This window comes from Perognathus longimembris, chromosome 7, assembly GCF_023159225.1.
Source record: "Perognathus longimembris pacificus isolate PPM17 chromosome 7, ASM2315922v1, whole genome shotgun sequence".
In the NCBI taxonomy this organism is placed as follows: Eukaryota; Metazoa; Chordata; class Mammalia; order Rodentia; family Heteromyidae; genus Perognathus; species Perognathus longimembris.
Genome location: NC_063167.1, coordinates 38,759,037 through 38,785,455, shown reverse-complemented (window position 1 = coordinate 38,785,455; position 26,419 = coordinate 38,759,037). Strand labels below are relative to the sequence as shown.

At 40.1% G+C, this 26,419-nt stretch overlaps 1 protein-coding gene across 2 annotated transcripts in view; it reads left to right on the top strand.

Annotated features, from left to right (window-relative positions):
* Window positions 1-26,419, top strand: part of Dab1 (DAB adaptor protein 1) — a 392,203-nt gene that overhangs the window by 93,170 nt on the left and 272,614 nt on the right. For both annotated transcript variants that reach the window (XM_048351414.1, XM_048351413.1), the window contains exon 2: window positions 24,525-24,726. In XM_048351414.1, coding sequence (XP_048207371.1) covers window positions 24,660-24,726 — 67 coding nt within the window. In that variant the 5' untranslated portion in view covers window positions 24,525-24,659. The remainder of the gene's footprint in view (window positions 1-24,524; window positions 24,727-26,419) is intronic.

Genomic DNA, 26,419 nt, shown 5'->3' with positions numbered 1-26,419 from the left:
CACAATGTAGAACCCTGTGAGGACTCAGAGGAGTTGCAGCTTGCTCAGAAGCCATGCACCGGAGGACAACCTGAAACAACCTGAGTGGCCAGTGTTTGCCTGCCATCCCTGGAAGCCTCATTCTGTACTGACTTCAACCCCACACTAATTTTCTGCATCATTTCCACAGAAACGGTATGTGCCTAAAAACTGGGGCACCACATTCTTAATTTTAGCACCCCATCTGCTCTGGGTACTGACAAACAGAAATGCACAAATTTTTCTTTTCACGAAGCCTCACCCCAGGTTTCCTAATCAAATGCAGAGGAACAGTCAGGGCCCTAATGAGAGTGAGTGCCATCTGAATCTGTCTTTGTTGGCTCTGACCTTGTTAGAATGGACACTTCAATTAGGCCAAGTGTGGAACCCGCCTCCTGGACCCCTTAGATAATGAGCAATTGAAAAAGCAGGTGGAAAGCTATAGTGTTGTAGTTTGCACATGGTACTGTAGCCCACCAGACAGTCCTGCAAATGGGAACCTCTGAAAATTTAGCTTTCATTTCTATGTACAAGCTTATCATGTAAATAGGGTCCGTATTACATGCAGTATGTGGGGTATGTCCCCTCCAGTCTCCTGTGTAAAAGGAAGTTTTAATAAATCCTTTCTTTGATTCTAGGTATCACAACAAGTAAATTACATCCTGGGTGCATTAGTATGTGTCCTGGTGGTGTTTCCTATGGCATTTAGCTTGTGATCTTCTACTACTTTTGGCTGAGTTTATTATCCCAAAGAGGCTGTTGAATTACTATTGAAAATAAATGCTTGGATAAAAATCATATGCCTCTTCTTAAGCTCCAGTTTCCCTATTTTGTAAAATGAAATAATGTTAAAGCCTCTTGGCTCTGGATTCTATTTTCTTAAACAACTACTAAGAAAAAGCATCTTGAGTTTAAGAAGTTAAGATTTGAGGATTTGCCCTGGGCATAAAATGAGATAATGGGAAAAGTAAGTCCTTGTAAAGATTATAGACCTATAGTCGTGTGTGTGTGTGTGTGTGTGTGTGTGTGTGTGTGTGTGTGTGTGTGTGTGTGTCTCGAACTGAGAGCCCGGATACTGTCCTTGAGGTTATTTGGGTTTTTTTCCCCTCAAATGTACTATCAGTGGAGTGTACTATCACTTGGACCACTGCTCTAATGGCTTGTGTGTATGTTTGTGTGTGTGTGTGTGTGTGTGTGTGTGTATGTGCTTAATTGGAGGTAAGAGTCTCACAGAGTGTCATGCCTGGAATGTCTTTGAACCACAAGCCTCAGATATAAACCTTCTAGCTAGCTAGGATTACAGGCATGAACTACTAATGCCCAGCTATTCACCTGTATTGTGATGTAGAGTAATAACTTTCAGTTATGGAGGAACAACTGTGGGCCATGGACTTAGCATACTTTCTTCCCTGCCCTATAAAAATTGTAAAACAAAAACTACTACACATATTTCAGAGATGAGCAATGTAGGTGTGGAAGTGTTAAAAAAAAATGTTAAAGCTGAGAGCCAGAAATTAAGACTGACCTCATTAGTACATGTCTCCAGTGATTGTGGTCATCACCATAATCTGTTGTCCTTGTTGTATGATCAAACTGAGAAAAAAGATGCATTCATTTAGACAACAACACTGACCCTGTTCCTGTCCACATGAGTTGAGGTGCCCACTGATGACCTTTGCATAAATATAAGCAAATAAAAGGAAAGGTGTGGATATTGCAGATTGTAAAGTATCTACAAAATATTAGCCTATCCTGATGTGTTAAATCAAAGCCTCATTTACTCTGCACAAAGTACAATGTCATAAACTTGTGCTAATAAACAAAACTGGTTTTCTTTTCTGTCCCAGCTTAGAGGAAGGATGCCTACCATTGGGGAAGGAAACATCTCTGCCATTCTAGCATAGCTAAATTTAATATCTATTTATTTGTTTCTTTTTCTATCTTTTGTTTCTTTTTCCTTCCTTCCTTCCTCCCATTTTTCTTCTCTCCCTCTTTCCCTCCTTCTCTTCTTTCCTTCTTTTCTCCTCTCCTCTTTTCATTTTGTTGATCCTGGGGCTTGCACTCAGGACCTGAACCCTGTCCTTGAGCTCTTTTGCCCAAGGTTAGCGCTCAACCACTTTGAGCTGCGGTGCCACTTCCAGTTTTTGAGTGGTTAATTGGAGATAAGAGTCTCATGAGAACTTTTCTACTTGGGCTGACTTCAAACCATGATCTTCAGATCTCAGCCTCCTGAGTTGTTAGGATTAGAGGAATGAGCCACTGGAGCCTGGCCTTCTTTCCTTTCTTTTGTGCTAAGCTTGACTTTTATTAGGCTGGTACTGTAGCTTTTACTAACATCCTGTGCTCTTGCTTAGTCTTTTCACTCAGAGCGGGTACTGTACCATCAGAGCCACACTTCTACTTCCAGTTTTTTGATGGCCAACTAGAGATGAGTGTCTCCACAGCTTTGAACCTGGATCCTCAGATGTCAGCCTCCTGAGCAGCTATGATTGCAGTTATGAGTCACCAGTGCCTGACTCAAAGCTTGACTTTGTAATAACTCAAATGGCTGCCTCGGTTTTCCCAGTGTGTCGAGGATATAGGAATACAGACTGACTAGGCCTGGGAAACAGCTAGCGAAGCAAGAGTAGTTCATTCTCACCACTCTTCATCCCCAGTGGATGCTGAGTTCCCCTCATGGGAGGGACTGCTTTGGTTTTGTCTATGGTGTTAGGTGACAGCAGCCCCCACTGTGAGGCCTTGCTACCTTCTCACACTGCATCATTCACTTCAGTCATCATTTTCCTGAAGGAGCTATCACACCAGCAGTTCAGAGGGATGACCTTTCAGAATTTCAAATATTTGTGTTGAAATCCTTATTCTGACACTTCTGAAGTTTTTCTGAAGCAAGAAGCTTCAGTCTCTAAGTTATCTATTTCATGGAGTTCTAAGTAGGTGGATAGTCTGCAGATAAGAGAGTATAGAATTTTGAATTCATCTCAGATCAGTGAAAATGAGTGAAAAACAGTCATGTCATGGAAATTCAGGAGATGAAATTATTGTTTTTCCTTTGTTCTACATATGTGGAAACAACCCCTCACGAATGTTTTCCTTTCCTTGGGTTGTATGGTTAGTGACTGGAAGAAACCTCAGGGTGTCTGCACAATGCTAACCTGTGCCCAGAGCCTGGCTCGGATGTCAGCCTTCTTGGCCTCAACCTCCACGTCTCTTTCACTCTCGACTATTTGAAAATTCTTAGCTTATTCCAGCTGAATGATATTTGGGCTTTCTTTCCCCTCTGCCTGAGATTCTCTCTATCTAGAAATCTTCCTGCATATACTTCCAACTATTTAATTTGAAAAAATGCTGATGCTGATGCTTGAAGTCAGGGTCCTGGCTCCAAGTTGGTGTTGTGTCACTTGAGCCACAGCTGTATTTCTGGCTTTTTTGCTGGTTAATTATAGATAAAAGTATCATAGACTTTTCAGGCTTTCTTACCTGGGCTGGTTTTGAACTGTGTCCCTCAGATCTTAGCCTTCTAAGTAGCTAGCTAGGATTACAAGTATGAGCCACAGTAGCCTGGCTACTTCCAACTTCTTAAATATTCTGCTCGGATGGCAATGTTGGCCCTGTCTTCTATGACTACTCATCTAAAATCTTGACCCCTATTCAGTACTTCTCAGACATCCTTCCTCCCTAAATTTCATTCTTGGCACATCTAACATCTGGTGTGTACGTGATCTATTTGTTTGTTTATAGTCTACCTCCATCCTCCAAAACATTAGCCCCATCCTAGAACTAAACAATATGGCAACTGCCCATCGTCAGTGACGCCATGTGTTGATTGAGTGAATCAGGAAATGTGTTCGGAATGGAGGGATCTGTGCTTCAGTGCTCCTTGCCCTAATGGTGTTTATGACAGAACCCTTAACTGTCTCCTCATGTGACCACACCTGGCCTGACTTCATTTGTGCTGATCACTCAAAGTCACTAACTGTCATCTGAGCTGTGCCCTTTGTCCTTCCTTCTTTGTGTGTGACTCTTGTCTCCAGAAAAAGCCAGGACAACTTGTCTTTCCAGGAGCTTTGCTCTGCAGCTTGATTAACATGGGTAATGTGGTATTTAATTTAATTTTTTTGTATCTTAGAATAGAGCTCTTTATTAGAAATTAATTTGCTCAGGTTATTGGGTTTTGTTTGCTTTTAGCATACTGTGGTATTTCCCCTGTGTAAAAGTGTCTGAGTTCTTTCTTGCCTTGCCTGAACTTCTAGGGAAATGCCTTCTAGAATATACTTTGTGAAGATGAGAAATTATATTCTGAACAGACGGTCCTGTTTATAGTGTCAGCAGAAAGTCTTAAAGTCCCAGTTTTTGAATGGTCTTAAAGAGTTACTCTATATCTCTTGAAATGTTTTATCTTGTTCTTATAACAAGAGTTGTATAAAGGCAAAAGAAATCAGAAATTATCTAATTGTATGATATACAGTGGAAATGCTTTCAGTGATGGCTATTACGAATGATGCGCTCATGTCACTAGGAATGTCATGGTGACTTGACTAATTGTCCTGTGTAATTTACTAATTGAGTGACTGACAGCAAGCTACTCAGTCTCTCTAAGATAGAGCTCTTCCTCCACACAACTTTAGATTGTGTTCTATATGACCTCCAAGATTCTTTCCAGCTTTCAACTCTAGACTGGTAGCCTGAAGACTTGACTCTTCCATGGCCATGCAATAACTTTGGAGCTCTGGGTAAGCCACCCTCCTACTCAGGCCTCCAGTTGCTCTATCCTTTTTCTTTATGGGGAGGGATTTACTGATAATTGAACTCAGGGCCTGTACACGCCAGGCAGTTGCTCTATCACTTGAGCTGTATTTCCAGCCTCCACCACTCCTGTTGGTGCCTGTCCTGGGGCTTGAATTCAGGGCCCAAGTGGTGTCCCTGAGCACCTGTATCACTTGAGCCACAGCTCCACTTTTGACCTTTTTGGTGGTTAATTAGAGGTAAGAATGTTATGGACTTTCCTACCCTGGCTGACTTTGAACCATAATTCTCAGGTCTCATCTTCCAGAATGGTTAGGATAACAGGTTTGAGCCACCGGCTCCCAAATCCAACCCCGGATTACAGTGGTTATTTTTGAGCTACGATCTTGCTTTATGCCTAGGCAGGCCTGAACTCAAGTCATCATACTTGTGCTTCCCTATATGGCTGGTTGTGACAAATGAGCACTACTGTGCCCACCTTCTGGTTGAGATGCAGCCCTATGAACATTTCTGCCAGGACTGGATTCAAACTATCATCTCTACCTCCCAAGTAGCTAGGATTACAGGCTCAATGTCACTGTGCCAACTTATTGCTCAGCTTAAAGAGAAGAAGAAGGAGGAAGAAGAGGCAGAGGACAAGGAAGAAGAAGATTGCTACTTTGTATTTTCCCAAGGGTTTTTGAGAGAATTTTATTTGGGTACCAAGATTTGAAGTGCTTTTTAGCCAGAGGGTCCCACAGTTATTGGAAGCAACTTATTTCATTGTGATTTTTCTGGCCATGTGCCACCAAAATGGAAGGGATAAAAGTTGGCAGATGAAAAGGCATTGCACATCATACTACCAATTTTAAAATTATGCTTTTAAAACATTGGGTTTATATCTCCCTTTTGATATTTTTAAATCTTCGCTTTACATCTTAAGTTCTTGACTTGAGCTCCGGGAAAGGATTCCTCGCTTTCATGTAATTTTTTTTCAAAGGAGTATTTGATATCCTCTTTTTTTTTCAACTCTGATTTTCTGTGGGTGTTTTCCCCTGAATTCCTGAGGGGAGGAGATCTTTTCAAACTTCTTCTGATCATATATCTTTTCCTCCTTGGATGGACATTAACTGCTTAAGCCTAGAGAATCACAAATGTCAAGTCAATTTGCAGGACTAGCTGTCTAGCTGCTTTCTGGGAACTGTCAGCTGAGTACCTAATCAAGATCAGCTTACTTTTTAGAGATAATATGATTGCGAATCTGGAATAATTAATGTGTTTGCATGGCTCTTGGTAGCCATTTATTATTAATTCTGTTATCTTTATTCTTTTATCCCCAAAGAATACCACTAAATTAGATTGTAAATTTTAATGACCCAAGGTTGCAATTCAAAGCAGAGAGGAAAGAGACACTCAGGTTAGTGGCCCCCACGCTTTGGGACAGGTGGCCTTACATAGGTGCAGGGGTTCTACAAATAGGGATGGAGGTATGGGCTCACCAGCCAAGGATGAGTGAGAGAGTTGGGCAATTGATTCCACCCTCTTTACCATATAGTTCAAGATAGGGCACACATACCTATTTCACCCAGCTTCCCTTTAGGATTCAATTTGAATCCTATAAATGACCATTTGATTAAAGATGCACAATATAGACAAATTAGGTACAATTTGCAAACTACAAAGGAAGATCTTGGGTTTAGAAGACACAGATTCCAGTTCTAGTTTCAATCCTTGCTTAGCTGGTGAACTTTTGGCTCATCTCTTCTTTAATCATGGTTATGAGGACAACGTGATCTACTGGATTGTCATGAAAATGAAGTGACAATTTAGAAGACAAAGGTGCTTGCCAAACTTGGACAGTTCATTGGTAAAGAAAGAGGTATTCTGTGATGGCAGAGGGACAGAAACCTAAGGGAATCTTTCAAGGACACTTGTGAGCTTTCTTTTCACCATTGCTGTGTTCTGGCAAGGCTTAATATCTTCCCAGTAAATGAAAATAGGAGGTGAGTTCGGAAGGGAGGAAGTGAGTTGTTTGGGCCTCAGGCCTCAACCTCCACTAGGAGCCTACACCAGCTCACCTTTGCTGCCCTGCAGAGAATGCACGATGAGCTAATGATGGAATGTCAGAAAGACACTCGAGGGCTTTTAGAAACACTCACCAGTGATATTCCAAACTGTGTCAGCTAGACAGAACTGCCCTGCCGGTGCCATTAATCATTTCATTGTTTTTATTATTAGTAATCAAGCTTTATCCAAAGAGTCTGGTTTAAGGAACGTTGTGGGATATCCTTAAGGAAACTAGCATAATATTTCTTTTAAAAGTTTGCACAAGGGAAGGCTACCCAGAATCCTAATACTTGGCAGGCTGAAATTAATCTAAACTGTTTTCCCGAATTTACCAAGTGCTTGCCTGAATAGACAAGGAGCCCGGGGGTATTTCTTGTGGGAGTGATGAGTTGTGAATCTCAATATGAAATGTGTGTTAAAAAAATTCAGACTGTTTTAAGAAAAGAAGTTTCTGCATGTTTGGCAAAACAAGTTATTTTTAAACTGAGGAAAAATAGTATTGTAGAGATTTGAAAGATTTTGTGATTTTTTTTTATGTTCAGCTGATATATATGTGAGGCTTGTATCTTATTAGCACAGAAACAAAGGATGATGCAAGATGGATAGGTGACCATCTGTGGTTTGCGGCTCATCAAGAGAGTAGATAACAGATAAAAAATGATAATCTATGCAAGCCAGAGTGGTTTTATGGAAGTGTTTGATATTTAAAGTAAAATAAGCTTGGGGGGGTGGGGTTCTAAATAAAGACTACCCTAGAAATTAAGCATTAGGCCTGGGTATTTCATCAGGTTTGTTTTTCTTCTGTTACTACAAAATTGGACCAATAACACCATCCTAGGTCAGCAAAGATTTAATGAGATGAAGAGAATTCAATGCTAAGAACAGACCACATAAATGTGTCCTAGGCTCTTATCAGTGCCATTCTCCTTTCCTCATTTCTCTCTTTTATTGTATGTTCTGTCCCAAGGAGAGTTGGATTAGTGAGCTTCCCTAGAATTGTGAAGACGGTGGGCGGTGATAGCAAGTGTGGAGAAGCAGGGTCTCACCTTGGATCTTTGACTTGCTGCCTTCTGCGTGCCCCTCTAGGGAACAGTTCTGCCCTTCTTTCTCCTTTTTCCATGGCTGAGGGGAGACTTGCCTGTGTAAACTGACTCAGCCTGATCATTTGTCTGTCTGTTCTTGGACCTTCTAGTTGTTTGGCTGCCCTATTGGTATTGGCTATTGCTGAGTGTCAGGCAGGAGGAAAGAAGAGTAAAATCTGGGGATTTCAGCCCTTTTGGCTTCCTTCTTGCTGAATTATTGCCTTAGCCATCCTGCAGAAGGTCAGTGTTCCCTTTTGGTTTATTGTGTGTGTGCATGCGTGTGCCCATGCACACACACATACATACTCCTGTACCAATGCTGGGGCTTGAATTTAGGGCCTGGACACAATCCCTTAGCTTTTTCACACAAGGCTGGATTTCTATCACTTGAACCACAGCTTCACTTCTAGCTTTTTTGTTGGTTAATTTTTTGTTGGTTAAGATAAGAATGTCATGGATTTTCCTTCCTGAACTGGCTTTACACTTGATCCGCAGATCTCAGCCTCCTGAGTAGCTAAATTAAAGGCATGAGCCACTAGTGCCCATCTACATGCTCCTTTTAAGGCAGCTCTTTCTACAGTTTCCTCCTGGTTCTGGCAGCCCTTCCTACTTTTCAGTACTTCAGGCCTGCTGTACCATCTCATCCCTGAGACACTCTACTGCCCTTTGGAGGGGGGATGAGGGGTGGAATCCCTTCAACACTACCCTTCTCCCCTTGTGTAAGTGACCCCTCTATTATGTCTTCTGAGGTATCTTCAATATGAGTTTTTCATCTTCCTTGCTGTTATTATCAAAAGGTGATCTGTGTTTCTATAGCTGATGATCTGTCATTGGGAGGCCAGGTGTCTTCTGGCTCTTTGATGGATCTACTGGATGTTACTAATATTTCTTATGAGTCCTGGACTGGAACCTGAAGGTCAGAGTAAAGTAACATTTCCGATCTCATCATAGCAGAAATAATTTGGGGAAAAATGTTCCCTGATTCATTTTGGCAAATGTACACAGAATAACCAATAGATAATAGTATATAGGAAATAAACATTGGAAATCTCTGCCTTTTCATTTCAAAGAATTATATGCAAATGAAATCGATGGAAGGGAAGGCAAACAATATGTAATGAATACCTCCTCTACTACTAGGCAATTTGCATATATTACCTTATTTATTCTACTCAGCAGCCATTCTGGGTAAGGTACCAATTTCCCAGCTTTACAGAGGTAGAAATTAAGGCTCAAAGATTTCAAGAGACTTTCCAAAGATCATATAGTAGGGAGTTAGCAGAGCCACAATTTGAAATCCTAAGGCAAGTTTGTGAAACTGCAACACTTATGTCTTTCCTTTTGCCATACAAACTAGGAATAGCAATACATCTAAGGGTTTAGCAAATATGTGTATGTAAGTGTACTGCTGATGTTTGTTACAGTGCCCCTTTCCCCTTTAGGGGAATGTGGCATTATAAGGACATAACCAGCAGTAAAGCAGAGGAATAATTCTGAAGTCTAGAGACAGCCATGCGGCCTGGTCACACAGAGACTTATTCCTTAATATCAAGGACTTAGGATACTTCCTGGTGATTACATTGTCCTATTGCTCCTTTTCATTGTGTAGGACAAGGTTTACCCTCTGAAGTTGTTTACCCTCTGTTTCTGTTTCTACTGAAATGAACCCTGACCTATATAAACCTATTCTCTACCAAGTGACTTCCGGTGCTTTTCACTTCTACCTGCTCATTTTCAGCTACCTCATTACCTTCCTACCTCATGGATCCTGTCTGTGTATCTTCTGGTTCCATTACCATTGTGCAAAATCTATATTAATGATTCCCAACTTCTGTAAGAGGATATGGTCCTCTTATACATTCACTTTTGATAGCTCTTTCTGGCAAGACTGAACTGTGGCTGATGTTCCAGGAGTCAGTTGTCCTTGGGTGAAAAATTTACTGTAGGCCCAGTCAGTTGAGATTTGACTGGGATGAAAAGGCAGCATAGGAAATGATAGAAATGCATATGACCCTTTTGCCATGTAACATAACAGTTATAAATTCTGGTGCTTAGAAAGCAAACATCTGTTCAGGTTATTATTCTGTCTACTGTCTGCCCTCCAGCCCCAATGATGGATATCTATTCTACATGCAAAATATCTTCACCCCACCATCAAGTCACAAACCTCACATCTCACCGAAGCCTCATGAGCTGCAAAGTCCACATTTTCATTATCTAGATTATCGGCATTATGTTCCAGCAATTAGGACCTGAGCCCTTTGGTGATGGGGGACACTGAGGGGAACTCTTTCATTTACCACTATGTGATAAGTATTTTATGAAATGACATCATCTCATTAAATACCCATATGTTCTATGTATTCTGAGTCATTGCAGTTTTGAAGAAATATATACATATATATATGCATATAGTAAAACAACATATATAGCCCTCCCTGAGCAAGTAGGATCATGGTAGCCCTGTTGTTCATGTGACTTCTTTTTACCAAGATTCTCATGTTTCCCAAAATCTGCTATCATTTAGGACCACCTGGGAAGCTTTTAGAAGTCTCATTGCCCAGGATGCCACACCAATCAATTAAGTGAGAATCCTAGGGTTGGACAGCAACTCCTGGGGTTTGTTCCTACTTGCAGCAGCATTTGGAGGCCAGGGTGCATGCTGAGAAATAGACAGGGTACAAGGGATGTGGGATGATGACCAGCGGCTTCTCTGTGGAGGGGAGTGTGATGTGAGAGTCAGAGGGTTTTGCTAGCAGATGGGGGTAGGGAGAGGCTTGTCATGGGGAACATGTGGTTTGTTTGCTTAGAATTTATCAAGTGGCTGACTTCTTATGGTTCTGTGAGGTGCTGCTTGCATACGTATATTCACAAATCGGGAAACATCAAGCCCAGGACATTCTTTGTCAGGATAGCTCTTCTCCTTTATGGCTTCAGGAAAACAGCCCCCCCACCCTAGTTATCTGTGTTTATGCTTTGTGTCAGGGAGATAATTATGGAAATTGAGTGACTACCTGTCAAGTGTGATCCTTTTGTGGAGAAAATTTGAGCCATCCATGTACGGCATTTACAGCAATTGAGATTGCACTGGTGAATCATTATCGAAGGAAAAGAAGGAAAATGATGCCCTCCTACCCCCATTTTGAGAGTAAGTGGTACAAATTCAATGTGAGAAGAGACAGAAGACAACTAGAATATCATGGACACAAGCAAGCCTATCACCTGTTTCCTTGCTCACTGTGATTGAGAGGGTAGTGTATTTTATTGGTGTCCTCAAGTTGGCAGAGAGGCAGGATAGTTGCAGGATGGGATGAATCTGGGATTCTGGGATTGAATGGGATGAATCCCAGCCCAGAGCCAGGCTGCTTGGGGACAGCTGTTTCTTGCTCCTTACAGTTGTTGGTTTCCTTGCTCTCTTTGCCATCGTCAATGTTGAAGTTAATGAAATACAGCTTTTGAAAGGGAGAATAAATAATGTCCATATGTATTTGGAGTAAATCAGCAGGTGAGGCTGCCAAATGTGGCATTTGTTTATTTAATAACCCCTTCCCTGAGAGACCCTCATTAAATGCATGTATTTTCTTGCTTCAAGACCCCAGGGAGCAGCAGTAGTTGTGTATTATTTGCCCACTTTGTGAGGAACCAAGCATGGTAGTAAGGGGGCCAAGGTTCTGCTGTGAAGAGAAAATGAACATTTGTTCTCTTCCTCCTATGTGGCTAATGCAGAATGGGGCTAAAGTGTATCCAATGCCTAACGTATGATACTGTAACCTCGCTGTACGTCAGTTTGATAATAAAAATTTGAGAAAAAAAAAAAAAAAAAAAAAGGTCCATGAGGGAGACTGTCCTCAGGATCAGTGTGCCTGGGAACAGATGAGATTTCTTCCTTCCCCCAAGGCCAGACCGATGGCCTAAGCAGCATACAGGCCTTGCTTCATCTCTCACTGCATCTCCAACATCTCCAGGACCAGTTTTGTGCAGAGTGGTGCTAAGGAGATATTAAACTGATTTGATTGACAGAAGCTGTGATTAATGGCATGCTCTGAAGGAAATGGAGGGTGTGTGTGTGTGTGTGTGTGTGTGTGTGTGTGTGTGTGTGTGTGTGTGTTTTAACCTTTTTTTTTTCCTCCTGAGGATTCATTTATCTAGAACCTATATGGAACGGCACATTAACAAGCACAAGTCTTTATACTGAATAAACTGTTCATGAAGCAATCTCCCTCCCTGTCCCAATACCCTGGCTTCCAATGTCCCAGGTGGCTTGTGGGCTAGCTGTAACTTGCAAGGACAAGAACTGTCCCAGTAGGCTCCCCTGGGGTACCACCAGTCACCCTGCTCCTGGATCAGAGAGTAAGTTCTGAGGTAGGCATCAATGTATGAGTATTTATATATGAACTGACACATGTGTGTCCAACTGCTTTCTCTTGCTGTAACTGATTCCCTGAGGCTAGCTTAAAATTCTAAGGACTTGCAAGTCCCAGAACATGGCTGCACATCTTCTTGGCTCTGTCTAGGGCCTTGTGTTGTGTAATAACATGGTGGAAAAGAGAAAGGGTGAGTGACCATGTACAGAAAAGACAGAAATGAAGGATGTTCTTGCTTTTTAATAATCCCTGTCACTGTGACCAGTCCTGTCCCACAAAAGAGAAGGCATAACAGTGGAAATTACCAGGAGCCATTAAAGCCAAACACCTCATCAGTGCCACTACTTCTCAACACTATTACTTTGGGAACCAAATTTCAGCACGACTTTTTGGAGTGCATACTCACATCCAAACCATAGCAACATATACAGTTTATCTACATGGTAAAGTAAGTAATAGGCTATGCCTTACTATTAAACCTATTGCAGGTATGTATTACAGGGCCAGGTATTCTTGGGCAGGTCCCAAATGCCACCTCCAAGTTTGATTTCCATCTATTTCCACAGGCTCACTTATTCTTGTTATGCAGCCATGAGGATCTGATTTTTCTGGATTGGCAATGTCTTCTTGGACTCGTTAAGGCTTCATCCACAACTTTGCTTCTCAATGTGATTGACATTTAGGAGGCTTTCATAACTCATCCTAGGTCTTCTCGCCTAGGTCTTCTCTCCTACATCTTCCCTCTGTGTGCCACTTACTAACATCACCTATGTCACCCTAACCTTTGGCCCCAGGTTGAGGCCCAGACTTATCTTCTGAGGAATCCTGTGGTTTCTTGCCAACTTTTCTCACATGGAGCAAGGGCTGTCTCTGTGTTCTTCTCCAACAACCATTTGAGCCCCTTGATGTTGCGACTATGTCCCAACAACCTTTTTATTTGCTTTTAGAGCAGTGGCTTGTCAGAGAAGCAATGACTAGGTGAATTTGCTTCTGTCTCCTATACTGGGTGCCAGCCTGTAGTAGCTGGTGCTGGAGGGCATATTTCCACCCATGGTGGTTTGGTTTAAGGCCTAGCTGACATCAGAGACACATAGCTCTATTAAACAATAGGAAAGAAGAGAAGAGGGGAGTTGTTGAGATAACAAGGAAATATGAACTGAACACAGCCAAGCAGCTGTGACATTTCATGTAGCTTTGTTTACTTTTGGCCTTGCATAAAACCAGTAAGATAGAAAGGCTTCCATTCTATTTTCAAAGTTTCTGTTAGTAACTGATACTTGGCTTTAATTTTGTTTTTTGTTTTTTGTTTTTTTTTGCAAAATCAGAGGTGAGGGTTTTAAAGCTTGAATATAACTGGAACTTCAAGTACTGAATACATTTATCAAATTATTTTAGGTTTATGTACTTGTTTTGTATATACCCTGGAAGTTTATATAATGAATTTTCGTAGTGCTATAAATACTTAATGAAACTATGTAATCCATTACTTAAATGGAATGTTCCTGAGTATGCCATGTTGCTGTCACATAAATTCATTTAATATTCCTAAAACCTGAGTTTTGTTACCTTTGAGTTTGATTAAAGGAATACATTTTCTTCTACTATTGGAGTTTTGCTGAGAGTTGACTGATGATCACAATGAATTTTTATTTCTATACACTCACAGAACTTGGGTGGATCATGACTCATTTAAGCTTATGACTGGACCCCCCACTGCTATGCCATTTGACAGATGAGTAAATTATTAAATTGCAGAGTTTAGTTTTAGATTTCACCTTAGAAAAGTCAGGTACTATACCACCAGGTACAGTATGTGTGTACACACACACACACTACTGTATATATAAAACACACACGTACTTACACATACATATGTGTATACATATATACCTGTGCAGATATGTATATACACACGTACATATGCATCACATTTATTTTTTAATTTAGTTTTTTAAAGAGTAAAATATGTTTTGTTTCTAAAACAATGTAAAATGGGTTTTGACTACATTGTTTCGACCTTCTTGAAAACCATTACTACGGTACTGGGGTCTCTCAGTGTTAATTTTATGTTGCATAAGTTATGTTAAGGTACATTGAACATTCTGTATTGGGATTTTGTTGACATTGCTCAGGTTACCATCTGTGCTGCAACACTGTGTTGATTTCATGAATGCCCACAGGTACTTTCTATGCTCCACCCCTGATCCAAAGGATGTAAGTGTTTTATCTGAGTACGGACTTGGTGAAAACTGTCGTTGACCATATTTCACTACTTTGGCTTACCGCCTAGTGGATAAAAAGCTTGTCTCTTTCAACTGTACCCAATTTTCCAGTGTCATATTCAGCCTCCAACATCGTTTTCAATTATTTATTTCCTTTGACTTCAGCTTCTTATTTACTTAGTTTATAAATCTGGATTTCTTTGTAGCATTCTATATCTACTAGAATTTTATTTTCCATGATGTGGGATAAACACAACTAGCAATATGACATAATAAAGATGAGCTCATGGGCCTAGAAATGTCCACTGTCCTTCTGTTCCTTGATAAGGTTATGGTAAGAAAGATTCCAGAAGGTGTACACTCAGGTTGTGTAATGGTGTGGCCATCAGAATTTTAAAGCCAGTTACAACTGTGATATAACAATCATTTCCATAACATGGAGTTCATTTCACTTAGCATCATCTTATGTGATCATAAGGGTATAGCTATTGGGCTCTTGTGATCCTCTGCTGTGACTAGCCTAAACCTGTGCTAATTATTCCCAATAAGGGAGACCATAGAGTCCATGTTTCTTTGGGTCTGGCTCACTTCACTTAGTATAATTTTTTCCATGTCCTTCCATTTGCTTACAAATGGGGCAATGCCATTCTTTCCGATAGAGGCATAAAATTCCATTGTATATATGTACCACATTTTCCTGATCCATTCGTCTACTGAGGGGCATCTGGGTTGGTTCCAGATTCTAGCTATGACAAATTGCGCTGCGATGAACATTGTTGTGCTGGTGGCTTTACTATGATTTTGTTTGTGGTTTTTTGGATAGATACCCAAAAGTGGGGCTGCTGGGTCATAGGGGAGTTCTATATTTACTTTCAATGTCCCATGTGTATCTGTAGCTTCTACTATTGATTATGTTCTTGTATTACCTTCCTGTGGTTGTATCTACACTATCTCTGTAATCTTATCTGAGTATATTGGAAACCGTCTATACTGGTATTAGAACTAGGAAATTGAAAGGGAATACCAAAATTGAGAGACATAGGGTAAAAAAAGACAAACAACTACAAAAGCAATACTTGCAAAACTGTTTGATGTAAGTGAACTGAACACCTCATGGGAGGAAAGGGAAAGGGGGAGGAGGGAGGGGGGAATGAGGGACGATGTGACAAACAGTACAAGAAATGTATCCAATGCCTAACGTATGAACCTGTAACCTCTCTGTACATCAGTTTGATAATAAAAATTTGAAAAAAAAAAAGAATTTTAAAGCCAGAAATTCAATCATTGTAGTATTTTTCTTGAAAATTTGAGTCAAAGCAACTGATGGCTGTGCCTTTGCTGTAAGTTAACGATCCTTCATTAGTAGAGAAACATGTTGCATCTCTGGAAATTATTCTGCTAAAAGTACCTATGGCTCCTGTCCTTTGTTACATCCACAGCAGCTTTTAAGAAATGCTTTAAGAATTATAGCATTGGCCCACTTATTAATGGGGCAGTTGTTTCTTTGAGGATTTGTTTTGGGGGAGCTTAATTTTTTGGTTCTAAGTATATTTTAGATATGAGGCCCTTGTTTGTTGTATGGCCAGTGAAGATCTTCTCCCAGTCTGTGGGCTTCCTATTTATCATGCCAGCTATGTCCTTTGCCATGCAGAAGCTCTGCAGTTTCATACAATCCCGTTTGTCCAGCCTAGTCCTAGCAGATGATCACAATAGCTCAATAGCTAAGTACATATTATCACATAAGATGACACTAAGCGGAATGACATCCATAATATGGAAGCAAGTGGTTTATCATTGAGGTTATTATTTTCAACCTACTATGTGAAATTATTTCTTTTTTCCTCTACTCTTCTTCCCTATGATTTAGTCCCTGTTGTCGCTGTACTTGATTCTGGTGTACTTGATTCTACTTGATGTCTGTCTGAATTAAGGAAGGGAAAGGGAACATTAAAATGGTGAGACAAGGGGTAAAGGGCAAACGAGTGCAACAACAATACTTACAAGAAAATAAATAGTGAACTAACTGCACAGCTGGGGGAATTGGGGATGAAGGAAGGTGGGAGAAAAATGAGGGAGGGAGTATCAAGTTGAAAAAGAAATTTACCCACTACCTAATGTATGTAACTGTAATCCCCCTGTACTTCACTTTGACAATAAGAAAAAATAAATTTAAAAAATTCTGCATTGGGCACCAACTAAGCCTTGCATTTTCTCTTTTCTTGTCCCTGAAAAGAATATGCTGCCCAAATTGTCCCAGATTGCCTTTGGTTATAGGTATTTTATTTTAGCATGTGTTTTAGTGTGTGTGTGTGTGTGTGTGTGTGTGTGTGTGTGTGTTTGCGAGCGCACATGCGCACTCTGTGTTGAAATTTAGGGCCACATGTTCTCACTTGGCCTTTATCTGCTCAAGGATATCACTCCAGTATTTGATCTACACCTCTACTACTTCTGGCTTTTTGCTGGTGAATTGAAGGTAAAGAGTCTCACTGGCTTTTCTGCCTGGGCTGCCTTAAAACCACCATTCTAAGCTCTTAGCCTCCTGAGTAGCTAGGACTATAATACTTAGGTTTAGTGTTTTGTCTTGTTTATTTTTAAATAAGCAAACTTGATCAATTAATAACATTTCCAGAAGTGGAGAGAAAGCTAATCTGTGAGCTGCCCATTTGTTTGAGTTACTACGAGGGGCTGCAGTGGGCCATGGGTAGACTGGAGTGAGGAGATTGGGCATGAGAGGAAGGTTAGAGCTCTGGCAGGAAAATGTCTGCTCTAAGCATCCTGCTTCAGAGACTTCACAGACACAGGAGTGAAGTTGGAACTGGTAATAAGAACTGGCAACTAGAAACTGCTTTTAAACTTAGGTAGCCTTGGGCTGGGGATATAGCCTAGTGGCAAGAGTGCCTGCCTCGGATACACGAGGCCCTAGGTTCGATTCCCCAGCACCACATATACAGAAAATGGCCAGAAGCGGCGCTGTGGCTCAAGTGGCAGAGTGCTAGCCTTGAGCGGGAAGAAGCCAGGGACAGTGCTCAGGCCCTGAGTCCAAGGCCCCAGGACTGGCCAAAAAAAAAAAAAAAAACTTAGGTAGCCTTAGGAAATGGAAAACTCGCCATCCCAAGAGCTGGAATGGGTCTACATTTAGAAGAAAAGAGAGGGAATAATTGGATTTGTTTTACACTTCTGTTTACCTTGGTCTGAGCTAGGGGTGTGTTTATGGGGGAGAGGGGTGGTGTGTGTGTGTGTGTGTGTGTGTGTGTGTGAGAGAGAGAGAGAGAGAGAGAGAGGATTGAAAGAGAGATTTCAGCATTACTAAAAAAGTTCAGGAATAAGAATATCCTTATGCCCTTGACTTAGACTGACTTACTTCTTCTTGGTCTCATTTATGTGTATTTTATTTTTAGGTATATACAAATTTGTATGAATAGGTATCTCTGTAAATGTGTGTGGTTTTTCCTGAATTATTTGAAATTAAGGCACACATATTTTTCCCTTTATTTTACAAATATTTTATGTATTTCTTAAGAACTTTCTGCCATAAGCATTGCAAATTATCAGCTTAAAACAATTTAATATTGATAGTGTATTTTTTTACCTAGTATTTGTGTTTTTTGACTAACACACTAGTTCTTTTGTAGCATTTCCCCTCTCCTGTTTTTTTTTTTTACAGTATTCTCTACATCTGTTGTATTTGGCTGTTCTGTATGATTAATTTCTTTTAATCTAAAATATTTCCTAGGCCTTCCTTTGTCTTTTATTGCATTTTTAAAGACTATAGCCATCCTGCCCTCCCATTTACAATGCATAATCTGATTACATTCCTGGCCGGAATGCTACCTAACACTGCAAAGGGATGTTGTGTTCTGCTCAGTGTATCGAATGCTATCCATCTGCCCTCTTTGTTGATGTTAATTTTGATAACCTAATTGAGGTGTTGTCCAATTTCTCCACTGTGTAATTACACACTTTCCCTTGGAACGGATAAACAATAAATGGAAAGACACTTTAGACCTGCAAATGGCCTCTTTCTCATCAAAAATTGTCTCTAGATTTAACATCTGCTGATGATTATTGCCTGACCAATCTCGACTCTGATGGCTGCATAATGGTGATTTTATGACTCCATCCCTCCCTGGATGTTTACCAGTCTGCACCTGCCTTACACCAGCCTTTCCTTTCTCTTCCATTTGTTTATTTGATTATTACTAGTGTGGATTCATAGACTTCTATTTTTTCAGTGGCTTATTGTTTATTATCATCCTCAATTATATTAAATTGCTTAAACTGTTCCCTTCAAGGTGGCGCTTATGTCGTTATGTCATTTCCTTTATCTGTTTTGTTTGAGCACCTCTTTCCGTTCTGGAATAACATGAGATATTTCAGGCTCATCTCATGCCTGTCTGCCCCAGCTTTGAAAGTCACCTTTTCTCCAGGGCCTGGCTCTTGTTGGTAAAGAACAGACATAACAATTATAATTATTAAGCATCTCACTGTAAGTAGAGTATCCTTCTAGGCCATTTGAATGGAAAGAGCTATGTCATATTTACATATAGACATATACATACATACATACATACATACATACATATATACACACACACATTCACACTCATCTGAATGTGTATTCAGAGCTTCTCTTGAAATTTTCAATTTCCAGTCTATCCCCATAACATTCTTTTCTGCTCTCCTCTCTCCATAACTTTAACATCATCCCTTCTTTCATAGGATGAGAGTGTGAGAACCTTGGCTGCCTAAAATATCAATGAATTTGCTCCTTTGCTCAATCCTGTTGAGAAAAATACTTTCAGAACTTCTTCTTCTATAACAGTTTATGAGGCAACAACAAAACCCACTTTTAAAAAAAAAAATATTTGGGATTTCTCTGAGATTCCTTTTGTCTGAAGGCTGCTCAAGAAACAGTGCATGGATACACTGTTTAATTCTGTATTTTAAGTTGCTGGATCTTCTCTCTACTCATTCTGTGAGCTTTCTTATGATGTTCATTTAATATGTCATTGAACAAATTGGCTTTTGTCTGCTTTCAGTTTTAGGCTTCCCTTCTACTTATCCCTGTTAGTTTCTTTTCCTGAGCATATGGAACATGAATATCTTTCTGAATTATAACTCTATATATGGGAACTGAGCAGAACATGATACTCAGAGAAGTGTGGCTCTCTGCTGACTCTCTCTTACCTGCCACCAAGTCACTGTACCACACAGCATCTTCCTCTGTAGAGAAACAGCTCCCCTGTCTGCTGGCTGTGAGTCCTGACATTTACAATAAAGACAACCAGATTTATGTTGTCTTTCTTATACACTAGGCAACGTGCTGTAGATTGAGGTAAGCTTTTGCAGGTGCCCATTCTACTTTCCGAGTCTTGTTCTTGGTGGTGCTTGCTATTCCTGTTTTACTGATGAAGAAACTGAGGCTCCTTGCTCATACCATTGCATACCAGACTTGCAACTTTGCCTTGCTGATAAGTAGCCTACTTCATGTGCCTTAAAATTTTGGCTGTACTGCATAAGATACCATACATTGCAAAACAAATACATAGAGATGTACACTCTTTAATGAATATGATGGTTACCAAACTAAGCCATAATCCTGATTCTGGGAACACTACTGCCTCATTGGTTTTCTAGGGTATGTAGTTCTTTTGGACTGGGCTTTACATTATCTTTAGCATATTGTATATAACTTATATCAAGCTAGGAGGAGCTTTATTTTTTTCTGTTGAGGTGGAATTCACACCTAAATTTAACAAGTGATTTTTGTTGCATTTATTACAGATGCTGATGTACAACAATCATTATTTGGTGTTATCTAGTTCCAAGATGTCATCACCACTTATTAAGCAAATAATACTAGCTTTTACCCATCACCTACCTCAAACTTAGACATGTACCTGAATCCATGTGTTTATGTAGATTGAATATTTAATATTGATGGAATAATATAATATGCAGCCTTTTTTGTAATTTCTTTCAGTTGGGCTGATAGTTTGGAGGTTTATCTGTGCTATAGAATAAATGAGGGAGGAGGCAACAAATTTGATAAGAAATGTACTCACTGCCTGATATATGAAGCTGTAACCCCTCTGTACATCACTTTGACAATAAATAAATTTATTAATTAAATAAAAAGGAATGTATTGGTACTACATTCATGTTTACAGCCTAAAAATATTCTGTGGTGTAGAAAGACCATATTTGTCTTGTTTGTTCACACATGGATGGATACCTGGGGACAAGGGTTGAGTAAAGACAGAATGGGGAGTGGCTTGTATTTCATCTTATGCTATACTGTTTATGTGTCATGTGACTTTGAACAAGCTCCTAAGTGGGCTTTTGTCCCAGTTTACTTATATGCTCAATGAAGCCAATAGTATCTAACTCTTGAAATTCTTTATAGGATCAAATCAGAAATGAGTGAAAAGTTTATAGCATAGCACCTAGTAAACAGTGGGCCCTCTTTACCATGAAGTGGAATGAGGAAGGGTGTACTCTGTTATAGTGTGTGCTTTTACATGTGTTTATTTTGTATATCTGCCAAAATACTTCTTGCTTCTTTTTTTCTAAGGCTTATCTGTTTTCTGTGCTTTCTGGATTGGCATTTTGGAACCCCTCACCCTATTCCTGAACATGGAATTGTACATTTTAGAAGCAGTTCGCTGGACAGAATGTCTGTAGTGGAATGTTACATAATTCACATTTAGATGTGAAGAGCTCATTATAAGAAAACCTGACACACTCCAGGAATATTAAATTACTGCAGATTGTGTGGAGCAAGGAAACATTATTGAAGCATTTCAAAATTCTAGACAGAGCCTGGATTTAACAGATAGGGTTTCACAGCTTTTACTGGGGAAAATAATTTGAGTTGTCACATGGTTTCTGGCCCTGGAGGACTTTAATCTCCTTAATTACAAAGAAATGAATTTCCTAAATAATTTGGAGGTACTTCACAGCATTTGCTCAACCTCTGGCTTTTGGAAAATTAAAGGGGATGGCGGGAGATGGGGGGAGTTTCCATGCTGAGTACCTTTGTTCGTGTAGAGCAGTTTTCATATTCGGTGTTTATTCAGAACAGTGCTGGTGTTGTTTTTGATTATGGATAAGGGGATGTACTTTAGAAATGCATAAGCAATGCTCAGGACACTTGAACACATCATATTTTGTCTAACAAGTGGCTCAACACACTCATATATCACTGTGAATTGTGTTACATGGTGATGTTTTCAGCTAAAAGGGCTAAATGACTCACACTCAATCTGGTTTTATATTTTGACTTTTAAGAATCCTTGAAATGATGTAAATAGGTGCACTTCACCTCTTTAGTGTAGCTATGGATTAGAGTCCTACTGTGCGCAGGACCAGCATAGAGGAAAATCTTAGATTCTACCACTTCTTGAAATTTATACTCAGAGAGCAGTTTTCACTTTCTCAGTTTCCTCCTATGTGGACACGTGGTCACAGGCCAGCCATGTGGTCATGAGCAGTAAGACAGAAAACCACTCCCTATTTATCGAGTGCCTGCCAGGAGCTGGGTCATGCAGTCTTCAATCACATCATGTGTTCAGCTACTTCCTATCAACAGCTTTATAGATTTGGCAATATTAGATCCCATGTGAAGATGAAAAAAAACAAGGATGGAAACATGAACTTCTCAATATTACATGGCTAGCCAGCAGCTGAAACTATGAACTTAGTCACAAACAAAGTGGTCACATAAATAGGAAAAGATTCTGTTTTAATGGAGAGACAAGAAGATTTTCTCTGCCTGAACTGTCTCCTGCAATGGAACTTTATCAGTCCTGTGGAATGTCAAAGCAGACTGAGAGAGATTCAACAGGTAGTAACACCAGAAGCAAGGGGAAGATGGTCATTAATCATACATTTGGGTGTTCATTTTAAGCCTTTGTGTCTTAACCCATGGCAATTTTTCTCCCTAAAACAACCCTTCACACATTCTTTTATTATAAATGTGTTTATTGAGAGTTCATTGGTCCTTTCACTTGACCATTTATCAGAATTATTCCTCAAGATGTTCAAGGGCTTACCCTTTGTTCAGTTTTATTGAATTTTCCAAGAAGAGGTAAACATTTGTTTCTTTACATTCTACTATGCCAGGTAATTATGGGCATTTCAGGTCTGATAATATGTGTCCTGCCTTCCCCAATGTGACTGACACCTCTGCTCTAGTATATTTCTTTGAATACAGGAACCATACTTCGATGATGTTCTCCTAGCCATCATGAAGATATAGTCATTTACATATTACATAAATGTCTGTTGACATGAAGCCAGTGTTTGTAATTGGCCTATAATAGGTTCTAATAAATATTTGCTGTGATAAAGTACAAAATATTACATGTAGTTGTGTCCACTTGTGACCACCAAGTTTGGGACTTTGCCATCATGGATATTGTCTTTGGGAAGGAGTAGCTGGGAAGGGAAACTAGTGTTAGCTTGTAGATGGTGACACAAACGTGGCAGAAAATTCTCATTATGCTCTATAGTTTCATGGGCCCCATTTCTGGGTTCCTTGTTTCTAGCTTTGGGTTTCTGGATTCTTTCTTCTAGCCTTAGGTTCTATACTTTAGGTACTATCATTTAGGATTCTTGGTACTCTTTTGATCAAAATCAATTCAGTTTATTTTAAAATACTCACATGAAGTAACTTTAGAGAAAGAAAACATTTCCTTATATTTAAACTTTACTATTATTTTATGTAGCTTTTGTTTTAGATCTCCTGGCTCAAACTTCAGGGATATTTAAGTCTCATGATTAAAAGTCTCAGATCATTATTCTTTCTGAGCTGAAATTGGCATCCAAGGTCAGCTCTCTGTTTAAAAGATTTCTAGTTCTAAAAATGAGAAAAGCATTGGCTGCACAATTTGAAGATCCATTTCTCCAGTTGTAACAGATTTTTCTTAGTAAAGTGGATAACTTATGGAATGTTTATTTCCAACACAATACTCAGATACACCTATCTGAAAGTCTTGACCAAGGGAATACTTTAGTTTAATTGTAATCAAATAAGTTGATACAACACTAACTGAGAGCTAAGTATCTAGCAAGTACTTAGTAAATGCTAACTGTAATTGATGTAGCTTTATTAATTTCATTATTATTCATTATTAGTCTCCTCTACACATGTGAATAATGCCTGGTATTGAGCAATTCATATTTATGAATGGATAGATGGATAAATGAGTGAACGTTATGATTCCCTGCTTCCCCTCCTCTTTTCTTCTCCACATGAAATGCCTGAGGGAAATAGCTGAGGGAAAAGCTTACATGAAAGTTGTCTTACTGGAAAGTTTCTTAGTGCCATTTGTCACTTTACCCTTGGAGACCAATTACATGTCAACTCCTCGTCCCCTCTGATGCCTATCAGCATTGGACACACCACAGGTCACTCCCCTGTGAGCTACTTGGGCTCTGATCAGCTTTGGCTGATGGATGGGCAATGTCTTCATGCCATGGGCCAGTAAATAGGTCCTTGCTGTATTTTGTGGTTGGCATCTAGTGTTTGACAATAAGGGACCTAAGTGAACTAAAGACTTGGATTTGGTCCTCTTGCCAATGCAGAGTTTAAAAACTGGTGTGAGGGCTGGGGATATAGCCTAGTGGCAAGAGTGCCTGCCTCGGATACACGAGGCCCTTGGTTCGATTCCCCAGCACCACATATACAGAAAACGGCCAGAAGCGGCGCTGTGGCTCAAGTGGCAGAGTGCTAGCCTTGAGCGGGAAGAAGCCAGGGACAGTGCTCAGGCCCTGAGTCCAAGGCCCAGGACTGGCAAAAAAAAAAAAACAACAAAAAAAAAAACTTGTGTGAGTTCCCTAGTGTGAGAAAACAGTTTTGAAAAGAAAAAGCTGCTCATTCCCTTTGCTGTGTATACTCCCCTTACACAGCAGCAGTCAAGCCCCAAGTTTCTACGTGAAGAACAATATTGTTGCTTGGTTTTGTATGTTTGTTAGTTCAGTGCCCCCCTTTCTGTTTAATCGCAAAAAGATGAATATTCTGAGCATTCTCTTGCCTTCATTTGCAGCACCTGGGAAGCGTGAATGACATGTGCAGCTTGGGGCCTCATTTCTGAAGGGAGGAGTCTTTCTCTTGGAGAGGACCCTCAATGAGCCTGGCCGAGGCCCGGGATCTGTGTGAAGTGGACTAAGGATTAAGTAGGATGTCAACTGAGACAGAACTTCAAGTAGCTGTGAAAACCAGCGCCAAGAAAGACTCCAGAAAGAAAGGTAGGGCCAAGCTGGCTCTCTTCTTCATGGTGGATTTTCTGTATAAGAATGGGATTTATTATCACTGGAATGATACAAAGCATGTCTATGGCTGCATATATTTAAAAAAAAGTGTATTTGGTGTATTTGGCACTCACATGTGAATGGCTCTCTGTCGTTTTCCAGGTAATACCCCAAGTTCTTTATATAAGCAGAGCCCTTCTAGATCTGCTTTCTACACATCCTGCCAGGTCAGCCTCCAAATTTTGCACGTGTCCAGACTTTCTGTCTATTACACTTCATCTTTTTAAGTTTAGGTAGTTCTCAAACTTTGGCCCTAGAGCATGGTCGCAGAGGCTTTCTAGAGTAGAGTGCTGGGTCCATCACCAGAGTTTCTGGGGCTGCCTTAAGACTGCAGTCGTTCATAGCAAGTTTCCTGGGTAACTCCCAGCCTGCGGTCTGCAAGCCACACACTGAGAAGTGCTGGATTATTGCAAGACATCTTTCTTTGCGCTCTATATGTCCTGAACTGATTGATCCCTGCCTTTTCTCTAGGTTGACCTTGATGGAAGCTCCTCGAGAGCCTTTTCTCATTTCAGTTACTTGCTTTTATCTGTTCTGCTTCAGTAGTACTTTGTTAGTAAAACTCCTGGGTCAACTGTACGATCTTCTCCTGGGCTACACTGCTTTTTCACCCTTTGCGTCTCTACATAAAGAATGTGTTGACAGAGAGAAGGCACACAGATATATGGGAATGAAACTGGAAATTCTAAAGTTTTTTTTATATATGTGTATATATATATACATACTCAAATGCATATTCATATATATACATACACATATACATACACACATTTATATACATGTATATCTGCATAAATATCATATAAACATATCTGCTCATATGTACACATGTAAACACATATACATGGTATAGATTATATCATATATGTGTATATGTATATTCATATATGCACACATAAACACACACATAAAGTTAATTCTTCACTTTTCATGATTTTAAGGTAATTTGGACCAGGGCTTTATGACCCTATCTCTTAGAAGTTTGTCCTGGTTATAACTAGAAGAAAACTACTCCTGATTTTTAATTCATGTGTGTATACCTGAGTGTGTACATGTGCATGTGCACCCCTTTTCTTCCTGTGGTTTCAGCTGCCACCCCCCCCCTCCATCTTCTCAGTTGCATGGATGGGGATTAAAGAACTTTCAGTTCTGGAGATCTGTTCTGTGGGTTTGCAGTTGGGGTGCCCTTGGCCACTGTGTGTGAAGAGTGATTTGTGAGAGGCATCACTGTGCCTCCCCAGGCCTGTTTGGTGATGCCGTTCAGTAATCCATATTGAGCAAGGGACATAAATGTAATACACATACAGCTCAAGGGCTGCCCAAACCCCAGGAAGGACTGTAAATTCTGATTTGGATGTTTATTTGAACCACAAATATTTTCAGGACTGTCCATTTTATTCCCTGAGACTTGTTTTTTATGCATCATGGGACACGGATAAAGGAAGGAAAGCAAGTGGTGGAGAGAACAGGTTTTGAGAGAATTGCAGGGGGGTGAGGGGGATGAAGACGAGATTGGGAATCAGCCTGGTACACAAATTCAAATGCTTTTTCAGTGGAAACTGACAAGATATATTTTTTGCTTCAAATTTAACCTTTCCACTAAACTTGTGCTCTTGAATGCTTAATGTAT